The sequence below is a fragment of the Caloenas nicobarica genome, chromosome Z (genome assembly GCF_036013445.1).
Source record: "Caloenas nicobarica isolate bCalNic1 chromosome Z, bCalNic1.hap1, whole genome shotgun sequence".
In the NCBI taxonomy this organism is placed as follows: Eukaryota; Metazoa; Chordata; class Aves; order Columbiformes; family Columbidae; genus Caloenas; species Caloenas nicobarica.
Genome location: NC_088284.1, coordinates 57218507 through 57235239, shown reverse-complemented (window position 1 = coordinate 57235239; position 16733 = coordinate 57218507). Strand labels below are relative to the sequence as shown.

The following is a 16733-nucleotide window of genomic DNA, read 5'->3' as shown; positions in this document are numbered from 1 at the left end:
GTGTTTCTTATGCAGGTATTTTAAGGTCCTGATTCAAGAGATGGATCTCAGATTAGATCTTGGATTTCTGTATGCACTGGTTGAATTCTTTACACAGACTGATGTGCCAAGTGACCAAGAGGTAGAAACTTTTTGTTGTTTAAAGATTAATAGATTTTAAGTTGTAATTATTAATCTTGTATTTTTAAAAAAAGAAAAAACAAACAAACAAAACCAACAACAACAAACCACAACAATCTGGACTTCTGTGTCCATAACACTGGTTAACTGCTGTGTCTGTGACTAATCTGAAGCTGGGAGGGTTTTAAGAGTTACCGTTGCCTGAGGCAAACAGTAAACTCTTTCCTTTATCCTCATCTTGCATCCTATGCAAAGAAGGCTGCAAAACCTTCTGAAAAGAGTGACACTAATGCTGTTGTAAACTCTTTGGTCTGACTAATGCCTGATGGATCAGTTAATTAAGAACCCAAGACAGGAAGGAAGTTAAAGTAATTCTATTTGCCTTAGTGCAGCTTATTTAAAAAATTAAAATAAATTTAGGAAAATCTTGGCCAGGAAATCACTGAAACTTATCTTTCCATGAGAGCAAGAGAATCCAAAAAGTATGGAGAGAGAGGTTGATTAGAAAGTGAAAGTGGTTTTGGTAATTTTGTGCAAAAGTATAAAATTTGAAGATGATGTAGTTGACATGGTGATACTAAGTGGAGAGGAAAGGGCAGTGGGATGGAATTGAATTACTGTACAGGGAGAATGAGAGGAGTTTGTGCAAAGGAACAGTAGAAATAAAATAAAATATAGTAGTATGAAGTACAAGGTGTTCCACTTGGGAAATAATAATGAAAACTTCAGATACAACCATAAAGCAACAGAGGAGACAGAGTTTCTTGGATTTGCCAAAGAAAACAAACAAACAAACAAAAGGTGATAATCTGTATAAATACGATGCAGTTCTGATGTATATTGGGTATGCTCTTCTTGTTAAGAGCATTGAAATTTGAACGTCAGTACACAACTAACTGATAAGAAATTGTTTAGATGAAAGTTTACTGGTTTTGTCCTTATCTCAAAAATGCTGCTAGTGAAAAATGAACCAGAAATATTTGCACGAAAGATTTGCCTGGATGGGCAGAGGAAAGTGTCCTTTTTGATGATGCAGTAAAAGGTATTGTCTTACTGTGGCAAGTGAAAGCTGTGCTGGAAAGGCAACTTACTTTGCTTTTATTTCCTCATATCTACACATCAGAAATTAAAGAAGTATTACTGCTCAGGGTTTATACTAAAATAAGGAGAAAATATTTTAAAGTTGCTCCATTGTAAACATAAATTGAAAATTAGAAGGAAGTGTGGAACAAGGGAATTAATTCTTGGAATAACATTTCACACAAGATAGGGATCTTGTTAGAATTTGAGTTTAGAGCAGAATAAATTAATGTAGAACTTGTCCACTATGGTTTGTAGTTCAGTAGGTATTTTCATCTAAGTAAATTTGCTACTCTTGTGTGGTATAATGTATTAAACATACCATCAGTTTCCTACTTGTATTTCTTAATCATATGGAGCTCTTTGTTTTAAATTTGAAAAAGAAGATCCTGATTTTGGTGCATTGTTTGTAGCTTGGTTTCTGGCCTGTGATAAAGGAAAACTAAATGTACTTCCCCATTCACACAACACTTAAGTGGTTACCTTGAGTTTGGGGTTGTCAGGCATGAAGAACTAGTTGGTTCTTCCTTCCTGGGTTTCTTTCTTTCCTGTTGCTGTAATTTGAAGCCTGTAGATTCTTTGCAGAGTTCTAGTGGCACCACAGTTTTGGAAAGACTCACAAAACATATTAATTGCTTGTTGACTCAGGAACTCTTGTTTCTTGGCGGTAATGTAAATTTCAAGTAAAATTTTAACTTAAAGAATGAAATCCTCTCTGAGAGTCACCTTTTTCCAAATCAAGACCTAGGCATGTATTTCTATAATATATAGTCTTTTTATATTATAAACTCTTGAAGCAAAACTTAGTAATGCAATTATTTTTAAAGGCAGGATGAGTCCAATTTTGTTAAGGATCATCAGCTTAATTAAACATCGCTAAAAATATAAATAGTAAGAATGAGTGTATTATGGTATATTAAATATAAGGAAATTTGAAGGAATCCTTAAACAAAGCAGACATTAATAATGTTACTTTAGAATTGTTTCAGAAATGTCACTGTATTTTCATATGCAGGAATATGTAGTCTAAACTAGTCATTCCCAGCAGTGTGTTAGGGCATAGAGTCTATTACATCTGTTCATGCCAGGTGTATCTGTGAATTCTAGATAATTGTGGTAGTTTGAAGAATTATGTTAATTTTCAATATATTGTTGTGTAGTGGAAAAAATACGTTCTTGTATTTTATTATCTCTTTCCCCTCCCAGTCAAAAGATGAATGATTTGAGACCAGCATTAAGAGCTGAATCCAGAGATTAGAGGAGGCCTTCTTCTATGCTTGCATTTTTAGTGGAATTGCGGGGCATGATTTTAGGATTTGACCCCTACTTGAAATTTAGTGCCTTGACTGTTTGGCTTGTTTGATTAGCAAGGTGGTAGCTGGATTTACTGTTCTGAAAGGACTTCTCAATTATTTTCAGATACAACCTCTGTTCCTTTGGTTAGGTCTTTTTTAAATAATAACAATTCTAAAGCTATAGTCAGAAATCTTAAAATGTTTTTTGTGGTTGGCCAATTCTTCAACAACTTTTGTAAAGGAATTCTCTTTTGAAGGAGAAAAGGGCTAGGTGGAAGTTTTCTCAGAGTATGTAAAAGTGTAGTTTCTATGTAACAGAAAATAGTGTTTTGTCTAGTTTTTCATATGTAAAACCTATGCGATATATTATGTGTTCGAAAGGGTATATATATGTTGTTCAGACTTTACTTGAAAATATTCGGTATTTGAACTTATATATATGTGTGTGTATATATATATATTTTTTTTTTACTATGAAATACAGGTATGGTAGATTCTTTTTATACCTACCTTTCCTCCTCTTCATAAAAAAAGAAAGGCAGTAAATAAAATCTAGTTAAAAGTCCTCTAAAATACCAAGTTTTTAATTAAAAAAATAAGATCAGGAGAGTGTAAGTAGTATTACTCAGTGTATTGCATCTCAGTGATAAATCATGATAGTTTTACATACTTTAAATTTTAAATGAATGTTTTTTTGAAAATGCATTCACAGCTAGAACTTTTCAAAAAGGATGTTGAATCTCTTCAAGAGGAACTGATGAATGTGTCATCAATGGATACGTCACAAATCAGCTTGTATGAATACTTTCATATATCTCCAATTAAGGTATACCTTTTTCACAGTACAGCTTGTGTTTGCTCTCAAAATGAAGGATTTTTGTCTCCTGCAGGATAGTGCACGCTGGAAATGAAGAAGCATAGAGGTGATCAAAAATAGAATGAAAATGTCCTGGAAAAGTGCTTTCGCTGTTACCAGTAACTTATGGGGTTCACATAAATATTTATTGAATATTTGCATTAAAAGTTCATTATTTCATTCCTATCCATGACTTCCTTCATATACAGTAATCTCCTTTTTATTATTTAAGAGATCCTTTCAACATGCTATAGTTTGTGTGCAGCCACTGTGGTGCAGATTGGGGAATGAGGTCATTTCTAAAAAACATATACAGCCAGCATTACTGTGCGATGACATTTTCTGCTTTATTGTTACTCTCTGGAAAAGCAGGTTTTGTTTTTTTGACTCCAGTATAGAGCCCTTTGAGCAATTTTCGTGGATGTTTTTCTGGTTCGAGACTGTCACCCTAATTTCTGTGAAACAAATGCTTTGGTTAACTCAGGTCTAGAGAGGCGGAGTTTTTCTTGTATACCTTTCCAGTATTTATTTAGCACCTCTGAAACTTGTGTTAATAATTATTTGTTTTCAGGCTTTTGTTTCTCATTCTTGCTTGGACACCATGCTACATTATCATTTTCAATCTGCTTTGATTTGGAGTATTAGTTATAGAAACAAAAAGTTTGGAAACAAGCTAATAACCTAAATTATAGCTAAAATATTCTGGAGACCTTGTCTGAAAACATGCAGAAGCAATTTCAAATTCATGTTTTCTCAAAGGTAGTTCCAATTATTCTGTTTGACTTTGAATGTCACTGTTTTTTTTATTGCAGTACGTGGTGTATATATGTTCTCTGTTTTGAAGTCAGTCAGGCTTCAGTCAAGATTAGAAATGTCTTAATTTTTAAATCATCTAAAAGATTATAAAGATAGAAATATAATACTTGTAATAACCAACCATGTTATTTCCAAATCTTGTTTTTATCCTTTAGTTACACTTAAGCTTTTCTCTCAGCACGGGTGGAGAAGATAGTAACAAAGAAGAAAGAAAGAGTGAATTGATACCACTTCAGTCCTTGAATCTCCTGCTGAAGAGCATAGGGGCCACCCTCACAGATGTACAAGATGTTGTCTTTAAGTAGGTTAAAAATATGATTATAAGGATAACTTCCAGAAGTTAACCCAGTATTAGATATGTTACATTTTTATCTTTTGTAGGTTGGCATTCTTTGAACTCAGCTATCACTTCTGTACTACGCAACAGCTCCAATCAGCAGTTGTAAGGCATTATTCAAAACAGGTTAGAATAAGTAAATTTCAATATTTCAGTATATTTATATTTTGAAAGCACGACTGTGTGCCTTGGCTCTGTGAAAACAAATAAAATTACTTTCAGCCTTGTATGTTTGTACAGAGGTTAAATACATAAAGACATACAAAACAGTTATTCGTTTGTTGGATTCTATTGCCTTTATTTTAGGAGCAAGTACTGTTTTCCAAATTATGACTAGAGGAAAAGTGACATGGATAACAAACCAACTTGCTGGAAGGGAGAGTGGAAGGAAACACAATGCAGCTCTGACAGAGAAGAATTGGCATCAAACTATTGATGCTTTTTCTTGGGCATTTGCAGTACCTGAATTATGTTCCCTTTTTGGCCTTTGTGTACTGTTCAGGTCATGTCATCCAGTGGAGAGAATCCAGCAGACACACTTTTGCATAAAAGAATTAGTCCTCTTCTATCCATCCATCATTAATAAGGGATTCAGTGCTCTCTCTGTCTTTAAAGGAGAGAAAAAACAAACATGGTTTTAATTGGGGAACGAGTTATCTTTTGTGCTCTGACCCTTCCTTTTCCCAGAAGGAAAACTTGAAATCTTCTATAAGACACTCAACTTTTGTTTCAAAATCAAATTACCTTTCATATAGTTGTAGTTGTAACATTTTGCAGTGACAATGAACAAAGTTTTCTCAGCATATGCAAAGAGACCAGATTTTGTCTTGTAGTATAAATGAAATGTAGGTAATGTTCTTGCTTTGTAAAATCTCAAGACCATGTCAGTTATTTGTGAAATGCTCATAAGAAGTTACGTTTATTTGGCTGACAATATGATTTACTCACTATAAGATCCCTTCTAATACAACTACTACTTTTCCTAATAATTTTGAGGTTTTTATATTAAACTCATGTTACTTTCACTACTTTTTTTTTTCTAATCTAGTTATACTACACTGTTTGCCTTTGGTTTAGTGTAATTTCTGAAATATTTTTACCAACAACTGTTTTTATTTTAGGCTATTAAACAGATGTATGTTCTTATTCTTGGCCTTGATGTCTTGGGTAATCCATTTGGATTCATAAGAGGCTTGTCTGAAGGTGTAGAGGCGTTCTTCTATGAACCTTACCAGGTAAAAATCTTTGCTATCTCCTTGTAAAATGTAGCACAGGGAGATAGATATGAATCGTGTTGAAAATGGGGATATATTAATACCTTTTTTTGGTTTTAGCTTTCCATTTAGAATTAAAAATTAAAAGTGGAAGTGCTAGGGAAGGCAACTTGAAACCTCAAGCGAGATAAAAAGGAGAGAGTAATCCATTTAATTTAATTCGCGAGAGACTATTCTTTATGGTTCTTATTTTAAAATAAATCTGGGTTTTTTTCCATTTGCCTTTAAAATAAACAGACTTCAGGGTATGAATTATTATTTTTAAATAGTCTTAATTTCTCTCACAGGTGCTCTTGTGGGCACTTTCACACTTTCTCACTCAGTTGCATACTCTTGTTCTCTTAGATACATATAAGTTCCAATAACAACTTGAGATTTAAAAATATTTGATGCGTACTATTTGAATCTTAAAAATGCCTTTTTTTTTTTAATTAGGGAGCCATCCAGGGTCCTGAAGAATTTATAGAAGGAATGGCACTAGGACTTAAAGCACTAGTAGGGGGAGCTGTTGGTAAGTTTCAGCATCATCAAGGTGGTAAAAGTAATAGTAAGCAATATAGGTGAATATTTGTAAATTGCATTGGCATTTTACTTTGTTTTATTTTCCAATAGGTGGATTAGCTGGTGCTGCATCGAGAATCACTGGTGCTATGGCAAAAGGAGTAGCTGCAATAACTATGGATGAGGATTACCAGCAGAAAAGGAGAGAAGCCATGAATAAACAGCCCACCGGTCTGAGAGAGGGTATCACTCGTGGTGGAAAAGGATTAGTTTCTGTAAGGAGGAAAAAAAATATTCTAAGATTAATGGATTTTATGCAGGCAAGAGTAACAAATATAGATGCTGCTGTAGTCACCAGAGTTGTTACTTGTTCTTTTAATTCTGGTTTTGCAAATACATGGCCACAATTGTGTGATAATTTTAAAGAAAAATACACGAGGGTAGAAGAGGAGAAAGGAACTATGAAGTCAGTGCCCTTAATTCTGTTAACTTGTAGTGAATTTCAGAATACTTCAGCACATGTACTTTGAGGCTATTCACCAATGAAATAGTAAGAAAAATGTAAAAAAATGAAAAATATAACCTGAAAGCATATTTATAACATCTTTGTTTTTCTTTGTAGGGTTTTGTCAGTGGAATAACAGGAATAGTTACAAAACCAATAAGAGGTAAGTTTAGGTCTTCTGATTAATTTGCTGTTCATATGATGGTAATTTTTTTATATTTGATGAGACATTATAAATCTCAGTTATAAAACATTCTACTGACTTTTCGTTTAAAAGTTGTTTACATGAACTTTGTGTGGACAAGAGTATGCAGTTGCATGCCAAATTAGATTTGTAATTAAATGATAATTAAGTTTCCTAAGATTGCAAGAAAAGCTCAGTGTTTTATAATGATTTGCTGTACTTAATCCCTTTAGGAGCTCAGAAAGAAGGAGCAGCTGGTTTTTTCAAAGGTGTTGGAAAAGGCTTAGTGGGAGCAGTAGCTAGACCTACTGGAGGAATCATAGACATGGCAAGCAGCACGTTTCAGGGTATTAAAAAGTAAGTAAAATCAGTATGAAGAATGACATATGGCATGAAATAGACAATAGCTGTAGCAGAAGTATGTCGTGTCTTTGTGTCACTTCTGTGTCAATGTTTCTGGATCTCTCAACTTTGTCATTAATACAGATGAGTCAGATGAAAATCTTATCCATATTATTTATATAAAAAATAGGTGTCTCCTTGAAAAATACACAGTTGATAGCATTTGAAAAACACAACATCAAATCTCGGGTATTTCTAGCATTACCAAAGAACCTAGCCTCAGTGATCAGACTTCCTTCAGTTGCTGATTTTTTCCATTTACACCAAATATACAGGAACATAGGTGTGCAGTCTCAGCAGCATGCAAAGTTACTGTTTATATTATTACTGCTATATGAGATGAATTCCAAGACGATGAGGTCATACCAGGATCTGTCCTGATTGTTCAAACAGGGAACTGTGTTAGAACTCCATATTGAATATTGTGATAGTCTCACTTTAAGAAACCCATTGCTGTATATGATCTTGCACTGTAATGTATAAAGAAGTACGATTAAAGCATTTTGAGGGGGCATTTAGCAGCTTCTTCTGAATACAGGTGTTTACTGTCCCTATTCTTTTTAGTGAGCTGGACCACTTTTTCTGCCCTAAGATTGCCAGTCTCTTCTATTTTTCTGCTTTAAGTTCTTTAGCAGAGAAATGCAAGAAAAATATCAGAGCAGGAGTCACCTATGGCACAGATGTGTTTGATTTTTAAGTTTTGAATTGCAGTACTTATACACTGAGAATTGCAGGTATGTGCTGCCCTGTGCCATCTAATTTTCTAATAGTCATTCTCTGAAACAGATTTTTGAATAAAATCTGTTAGTGTTTCATAGAACATCTACTCACTCTGTATTCATATGCAAAAGTAAATATATAGACAACACCACTTGCTGTTCCTGTACTTGAATTTAATTTGTATTTAAAATAATTTAGAGCCTTTGCTAAATATTATAGCTGAGTAGAGATATTGACACACACCTTAAATTTGCTGCTTTATTGTCAGAGTTGCGGATTCATCGGAAGATGTGATAAGTCTGCGCCCACCTCGCTTCTTTGGTGAAGATGGAGTTATTAGACCTTACAGATTAAGGGATGGAACTGGAAGTCAAATGTTACAGGTGAAGAAAAAATAATTTGACATTCATTTTATCTCATCATACATTTAAGTAAATATTTTACAGAATTTCTCATTTCTTAAATACCCTACAACCCCTTATCTAGTAACTCAGTAGTTAAGAAATTTCATTTAATTTCTTAGGTTTATGACCACTTTGGTGTTAGTTTCTGTAATAAACCTTTTGAGAGAGACCCTATAATTTATACCAGCATATCTGTAGAAATTTGTGCAAGATATAGAGCATTTTGAAATAATAAAAAGTTTTATAAGTGTAATTAGAAAGCTTTATGTTTTTAAATTTTAGTTTTTATAAACAGTGATGATAAACCCAAAGATATTTTTTTAGTAATTTTATAATACACATTTTAAACAGTGACATTTTCATCTCAATTTGATGTAAAACAACATTTCAAACTCAAAATAACTGTATTTATGTCATACATCAGCCACTGATAGAACATAAACAGTTTTGAAGTGGAATACTGTTTGCATGAAGAGCATGCTGAGCAGCAGTTTTTCTTTAATAATTCAGCTGCCATTTAAGCAAATTTGACTCAGCTACCAAAGTGGAAATAATTTCAACTGTTATGCAGCTTACAAAGTTTCTATTTTTTCTCTGTTATTAGTAAAACTGCAATTTAGAAATATTCAAACTAAGAAATAAAGTAGTAATTAGTGATTGCATGAATGAAAACAGAATTTTAAAAATACACATTGAAGGATTCACAGTGTGCCAGGGAAATGTTGGAGAAGTCATACAGAAATAACCTTTTTGGAGAAGCAGATAAGAATGAAATAGCCTTTGGAAAGGATTCTTAGTCTGTTCTAAGAATTGCCATAGCCGTTTCTTTCATGTTGAGCTCCAATCTGGTTGTTTCTGTTTCTTCTGCATTTCATGTGTGTGTCTTTGGTTTTTTGTGGTAGAAGAGAATTGTCCTGTTTGGGACATCTCAGCTATGTTTGCTGTACCATTGTCTGGTGATGTAGTTCAGCAGACTGTAAAGGTTCTTTGATTAAAAATTAGTATGCCTCTGCCTTTCTTCTAATGAGATAGCTTTAACCTGTGCTCCCCAATTTGAAGCTAGTATTTTAAAGCAGTATTAACTAGCACATAGTTAGAAGCTACTACTGATGAACAACATAAACTTACTTGCTAATACTTCTCCTTTTTCTAGTAAGAGAATTAATCCCAAAATGTCCTGTTTTCTACTTTAAGTGTACCAATAAAACAAATGCTAGCAAACCAACAGAATCAGCTGTGATGTGCAGACTTCTCTGATGACTTTGCATCACTTTTGCTTCTTAAATTCGTACATGCTTGCATTTTTTTTCCTGAGAAACCTTTATAAAATACTGCAATGTAACAGGTAGTTGTAACTTTTCTCTTTTGTGTGGTTGACTACAGTACCACCATTATGCAACTTTAAAAGCATAAAGGCTTTGCCTTGTGTAATGCCTGTCATATTTTGTGGTGGCACCCACCATTTGAAAGTAGCTAAAGTTCAAAAATTGTATGTTCCTTGTTAGTTTTCACTACTGATGATTCCAAGGCAGAACCAGTCTTGAAGAAATGTTTTGAAAGCTCCAAACAGGGTTGTAATTCTCCCTGTAGACAGTCAAATCAGAAAGTAATTAATTGTGTAAATTTTTTTTTCAGACATTATTTACCGATGCAGTATGTTTGATGTCTTAATCTTATTTACCTTCAAGTGTACTAGTGGTTTTGGTTCTCAGTGTTTCTGGTTCTAGAGATATTTCTTTGTTTTCCATGAAACTCAGTGTATTACATATCCCCTGTCTGAAGCAGTTAGAATAGCACAATTTTTTCTTATGGGGAAAAGAGATTATTTTCCCCTCTGGTATTATTTCTGTGCATACAGGTCTGGTGACTTGCCCCACTGCAGTCACTGTCATAGGATTTTCAACAGATTACTGGATTAGGTTGGAATTAAACTTCCTTTAGTGATTTAGTGATTGTATAAGCTGATTAAAGGAAATAGGATATGGGTGATTTCATGTGCTCATGCTGTGTCCTAAGCTAGGATGTCACTTCAGAATTTCTTTGTTTTCTGGGGGTATATTTTGCTTATAGTTAACAAATTGCCAGACAAACTAATACTTCTAAACTAATACTTCTGCTTTCTTCTTCCCTTACCATGCTTTCAGAAAAGACAGGCCTACAGGGAATGGACTAAGACTCACAGTAGTAGTGATGATGATGACAGTTAGCGTAATATGGACTGTAAAAGATATACGTGGCCTTTGTCACGTTTATTTGACCTTTAAGTATTAAATGTTGCTGCTGTAACTCCCACTGAGAAATTGGGGTTGTCTGATAGTAAATTTTTACTTTTAAAACTGTGCAAAAAAAAATGTGGGGATATAAACTGTGTAATGATGAGTGGTAGGCAAAGGAGCAAAGTATATTAAAAAAAATAGTCTTATAGTTAAAACTGGATATTAGTTGAAAACAGTATTGAATAATATGAACAAATAATAATACCATGACTTAGAGTTAATTTCCAAATATGTTTCTATCAAGTGTATTTAATGTTGTAAATGTGTAAACTGCATTTACAGAAGTGTTTGACAGGCTGTATTTATAATTTGCAAGATGGAATGCTTTTAAATGTCTTTAGTAAAACTTTACTGAGTTGTACAGTCATTATTGATGTTAAATGCTGTTTGACTGTTTTATTTCATATTTCAAAAGTATTTTGTCTGCTTTTCTTTTTAACAATAAACACGTCTAAAGCATATCTAAACTGGATTCATCTGTTCTGTTCCAACATCATTTCTCCATATTTCCTGGAACTAGATCATGTAAAAATACTAAATGGCCTATAAAAGTATTTTAAAGATAAAATACATATATTTTGAAAAGAACATTTAACATAAACCTTTAATTTTTCATTTACAATTTGTTTTACCATGATTTTAAGTACTTCTTTTGTATATCCATTGGAATCCTTAGATGTGTGGAATAATGGTTTATTTAGTTATTTTTTATTGTACCCATAAATTATTTGATTCTTAAATCACTATTTTATTGCTTTCATAGCAAGAAGAAAAACTAAAAAATTCCACATCAGAACTAAACACTATGTGAAATCACAGACAAATCTCCCAGATAAAAGAGCGGACTAAGTCAAGAACCTTTTTTAGCTGAAACTACTGATGCTTAAGATTGCCACAAATCATGTATTGCTACTTATTTTAGAATACTGTCATCTCAAAAGGATGTCTTGCTGAAGTAGTTGAAAGACTCTATTGCAGTGTGTTACTGACTGAAGCAACATGGGGAGGATTTTGGATATTTTGGATACAAATAGATCTCAGGTATTTCTTTGAAGAATTAAGCTATTTTCTCTTCAGTCCTGAAAAAAAAGACACATCATGCCTAAAGTTGATGAAGTTGTTAGGAGAACTTCATGGAAAGGTTACTGCTACATTCCATTAACATTACTGGGGTTTGGGAACTTTGTGTTACCTGGCATTTTCTTTATTTCTTTTGGCTTTTCAGTGCAATTTCTTTTTCATCCTAGAAAATTTTGTTTTTCTTCTGTAATGACCTGTCATACAAGACAATGCATGTCAATTTTAAAACATATTTTTCCTCATTCTTAAACAGTTTTAGAACATAATGCAATTATTTTTTTACTGAAAAAGCATTGCTGCAAAAATAATAATTTGCTTTTTAGAAATAATATGTTTTTTCTATCAAATTGACCTAAAGTTTTAGGTTTTTTAACTTGTAGTTCTACAAATCATTACAGAATGTGGAAGTAAAATTTAGAATGAATGGTAGTACTTTTGGGTCAGGTATCACTAATTCCTAATTCAACTTCCATTGCAATATAACTAAAAAGAGTTCTTTCTTTATTCAGTAGATTGAAAGGTTGTAGAATGATAACTAAAAAAAAAAAAAAGTAAAAAATTGTGAGTACGTTTGGCAAATATAACTATATACCTTTAATTTTTTCTCTCATGGAGTATAGTTCTATTTTTCGAAGTTTTTATATTAATTAAAACTGTAGTCATTTTCTATTTTATTTGTTTCTGTCTTAAGTCTATCTTCCTGTGAACATACATTGGGCAAAGAAATAATTTGGATTTAGGATAACAAAAAAAAATATATCACTTGGGATATTAGGATTTAATTTCTCTCTAAGTCATGGAGCAAAAACCTGTGAAAAGTATAATAGCTAAGTAGCTGAAACTAGTGCACCAAAAATGCAAAAAAATAATTCTGTGATTATTTTCTTTCGGTATTTTAAGTAACATATCAAAAACCCACAAACCATCTTTTCAAATGCACTTTTTTGTTGTTCTTCAGTTTAACGTATTTTAATAGTTTAACTTTTAGCTGCACTTTCTTTTGCCACACTTTTTCACTGGTGAATTCCAAGTCCAGTGCTATGGCCGAAAAGTCCAGGACTAAGTGCCATCCTTTCAGCTCAGGTTGCCAAGTTTTCTGCTGTCAGCTACAGAACAAGTTGATGATTCGTATTTTCCCAAGTTTTTAGTTTTACTTTCTTGATGACTTGTCTAATGGTAACTTCAATTTATATGCTTCCTCCTTGGTGAGGTGAACAATTGGCTGTACTCTTTGATATCCACTACTTCCCTTTTGATCACGGTTCTTTTGCCTTTTTTGTTTTCTCAAGAGCATCTGTAGGCTTAAGTCAGTGAAGAGGGATACTATGGGCAGTTTCTGGGATGACTTATTAGACTATTTATGCCTTTGTTGTTGTTAGCCATTTACAGAAGATACAGACATGCCAGAAACTGGCCCTTGCCCTGTCAGGGAGTGAACCTGAAAGAAAGGCTAGTCTCATGCTTATGAGGATAAGTCATTAATATCCGCACCATGAAATCAGTAGAGTTCACTGTGTCACAACTCAGTGCCTACCCAAAACCAAAATTAATTCCAAAACTTTTAATTTTTTTATTTGCCTTTATAGTCTTAGGAGTTTGTGAGAGCTCTTTTACAGTGTCGTGTAAGGCTGCTGCCCAACTATGCTGCAGTGGTTGTAAGCTTGTAGAGAAGACAGTCCTTCAAAGCCATGCTTCACTTCAGTTATCCTACTGTATTGGAGGTGTTCAGCCTTCAGTTCAGTGGTCCTTTTTTAGTCATGACATAAGCTTCAGATCAGGTGACAGAATGTTGGAATGTGTTGAACGGGCCCTTTTCTTAGTACTCAAACTTCAGTCTGCCTGGAAAAACATCTGAGGAGTGGGAAAAGTTGTTCCATTCCCTCACCTGCCTTGGGCTTGGGTTCAGATCAAAACATAAACATCCATATTGTGAAGTACTCTAAAACTGAGGTCTCACTTCATACAATTATAGGGAGGAATTCTTTCCAAAGTTCAAAGTAACTTCATTTTTGTTTGACATTGTCCTGACTCTTAGCAGGCATCCATTCACGCGTGCTGTCTAGTTGCCGATCCCTTCATTGAGTCACAGCTGTCATTATCCATTCTCCTTTGGAAAACCTGTTGTGCCAAGGTTAATGGAAAGAGCACGATCCTTATCACTTAAACGTGCAACATTACGATATTATTACATAGCCATTGCCCGTCCCCAAATAGAAGACTTGGATACATTTATGGGAAGCTGGCTGAGACTATGTAACACAATCATTTCAGAAGAACATGGAAGCTTGTGTTTCATTTCAGCTTGTTTCTGATTGAAGCATGCATGCTTATGTATGGTGGAAAAGCAAGTAAAAACTGAAAATGCCTGAGGCAAAGCATACACAAGCTCATTTGCTGACAGATAATACAGAAAAGAACATTGAAATATTTTTCTGTTTGCCTTGCTCATACAGTAGTCACTGCAGATGCTACAAATCAAAAAACTTCAGTTGTATTGGCAGGTAACACAAAGAACACCTAGATGTGGTCATCATAATGAAAGTGTAGATAAATATGGTTTCTCCATTCAGCTCATCAAATGAATTCTCTTAGTACTCAGATCAAAAATCGACCAGGATAATTCTGCCAGTCAGCACAGAAAAATTATATTTCTGTTGTGAAGTAGAAACTTTGTGTTCTGAAAGAAGGCTGCTCTCCTAAGTTTTACTGTCCTACATAATGTGGCCTCAGATCAAAATGTTAATCTTGACCACAAATTTCTGTTGCTTTGAACAAAACCATGTTGATTGCAGAGTTGCAGTTCAGCATGGCTGAATGGAATCTTGAATTCAGGAGCTAACTCTGCTTTTTCTAGAATGACATGGTACATTAGGATAACTGGAATGAGGGAGTGGGCAGTAAGGGATTAACGTTAGTTCTTATTCATAAAGGATGAAAAGATAATTTTGCATGGCAGAAAAAGGAATGGTTTACACTTTTTTTTTTTAACATTTCTGTCCTCTTTTTCACACACATTCAAGCTAGATCTAACAAGTGACCAAGCTACTGCTTAGAATTATTAAGTGTTTCTGTGGGGAAGATTTGATATGTAATTATACCAGGTTAGCGTGCTTAAAGCAGCAGTTCTGCAGCTTTTGAAGAAATAAGCTTACCATTGCAGTTCAAAGATAGATTCAGTGTTGGAGCTTCTAGCAACAGCAGTTACCTTCAGAACTCACAGATATGGACAGTAATCACTTCATAAGGAAATACACTGGTAATCTAAAATCCAGTTGAAAACTTCAAGTTAAACAGAACATCAAGAGAGAAGAATAGCAGACTTATAATAATTTTTAAAGTAGTAATGGTCTTTACAGTATTTTTTACAGACCATTTCAGTTGAGTTCAAGAAGGCTATAAAACATTCTGACTTTTGCATTGGCCATACTACTAGTATTTTTGAGAACTACAACCAGAAGGATCATAGATTTTAAATTTTGTCTCCACTACCTACACTCTGGCCAACAGCATCCTGGCTTGTATCAGGAATAGTGTGGCCAGCAGGACCAGGGAAGGGATCGTCCCCCCCATATTTGGCACTGGTGAGGCCCCACCTTGAATCCTGTGTTCAGTTTTGGGCCCCTCACTACAAGAAAGGCATTGAAGTGCTGGAGGGAGTTCAGAGAAGGGCAACAAAGCTGGTGAGGGGCCTGGAGCACAAGTCTGATGAGGAGCAGCTGAGGGAACTGGGGCTGTTCAGCCTGGAGAAAAGGAGGCTGAGGGGAGACCCGATCGCTGTCTACAGCTACCTGAAAGGAGGGTGTAGCGTGGAGGGGGTTGGTCTCTTCCCCCAAGTAGCAAGTGATAGGACAAGAGGAAACGGCCTCAAGTTGTGCCAGGGGAGGTTTAGATTGGATATTACGAAAAATTTCTTCACAGAAGGGGTTGTCAGGCATTGGAACAGGCTGCCCAGGGGAGTGGTGGAGTCACCATCCCTGGAGGTGTTTAAAAGACGTATAGATGAGACTCTTAATGAGTTGGTTTAGTGCCAGAGTTAGGTTATGGTTGGACTCATTGATCCTGAGAGTCTCTTCCAACCAAAATGATTCTGCAATTCTGCTCTGTTTCATTTCTATCTTTGTCAAAGTCCTCTGTGCTTGCTCCTCAATAAATTAGGAACATGTAGTGTGATTAGGAATCTTTCCAAATGCAGAGATGCCACTTTTCAGACACTCAGCATATTTGTGTATCTATCTCTCCACAAATGATCCCATCTCCTGTTAGATTATTGCAGTGACATCTAAGCATTTGTACTACAGGTAAGGATAATTTGCAAAGGAGGGGGTTTGTGCATGGATTACTTCACATTTTACAGCTGCTGGCATGTCTTTTTTTCAATAGATTAATTCAATTTCCGTGTCTAGTCAACGAACCGTAACATATACTAAAGTAATCAGGTTATTAAACCTTTTAAAATTCGAAATTCAGAAGTTGTGTTTTAAAAATGTGTATTGGTTTTATTACAGCAGTGAAACTAGTATTGAACAAACAATGATCGATCAATATTAACTTCCATAGTTTTTCATCACCAAAGAGTCGTCTAAGTTTGTCTTTCTCCAAACAGTTAATAGCTAGGTACTGTAAAATTTCAAAAACATATTTATGCATCTGTGTTGAGGGATCAATTATATATCCTTTTATGTTTAGAGTTGTATAAGGCACTTGGGTGGGCAGAGGGCAGTAGTGATCTTGCCATAAGAATTATCAGCAGTAAACTGGTAGTTTTTGTAATGTATTTCCTCATGAATAGGTGCAAGTCTAATGCTAAAAGGGGTAGAGACTATAAATGAAGAGTAGAAAAATCTAAAGGCGGAAAATTTAGTAGTAGCTGCTCAGCATTAGCA

The 16733-nt window shown here is 34.4% G+C and overlaps 1 protein-coding gene across 2 annotated transcripts in view; it reads left to right on the top strand.

The window, feature by feature from the left end:
* Positions 1 to 16733, top strand: part of VPS13A (vacuolar protein sorting 13 homolog A) — a 106487-nt gene that overhangs the window by 79767 nt on the left and 9987 nt on the right. The window contains exons 59-69 of one of the 2 annotated variants that reach the window (XM_065655750.1): positions 16 to 121; positions 3208 to 3321; positions 4323 to 4468; positions 4549 to 4630; positions 5626 to 5739; positions 6214 to 6289; positions 6391 to 6554; positions 6902 to 6947; positions 7202 to 7325; positions 8359 to 8473; positions 10639 to 11087. In XM_065655750.1, coding sequence (XP_065511822.1) covers positions 16 to 121; positions 3208 to 3321; positions 4323 to 4468; positions 4549 to 4630; positions 5626 to 5739; positions 6214 to 6289; positions 6391 to 6554; positions 6902 to 6947; positions 7202 to 7325; positions 8359 to 8473; positions 10639 to 10701 — 1150 coding nt within the window. In that variant the 3' untranslated portion in view covers positions 10702 to 11087. Of the gene's footprint in view, positions 1 to 15; positions 122 to 3207; positions 3322 to 4322; positions 4469 to 4548; positions 4631 to 5625; positions 5740 to 6213; positions 6290 to 6390; positions 6555 to 6901; positions 6948 to 7201; positions 7326 to 8358; positions 8474 to 10638; positions 11088 to 16733 lie in introns of those variants that run through there. The other variant, XM_065655749.1, reaches the window with a different exon arrangement.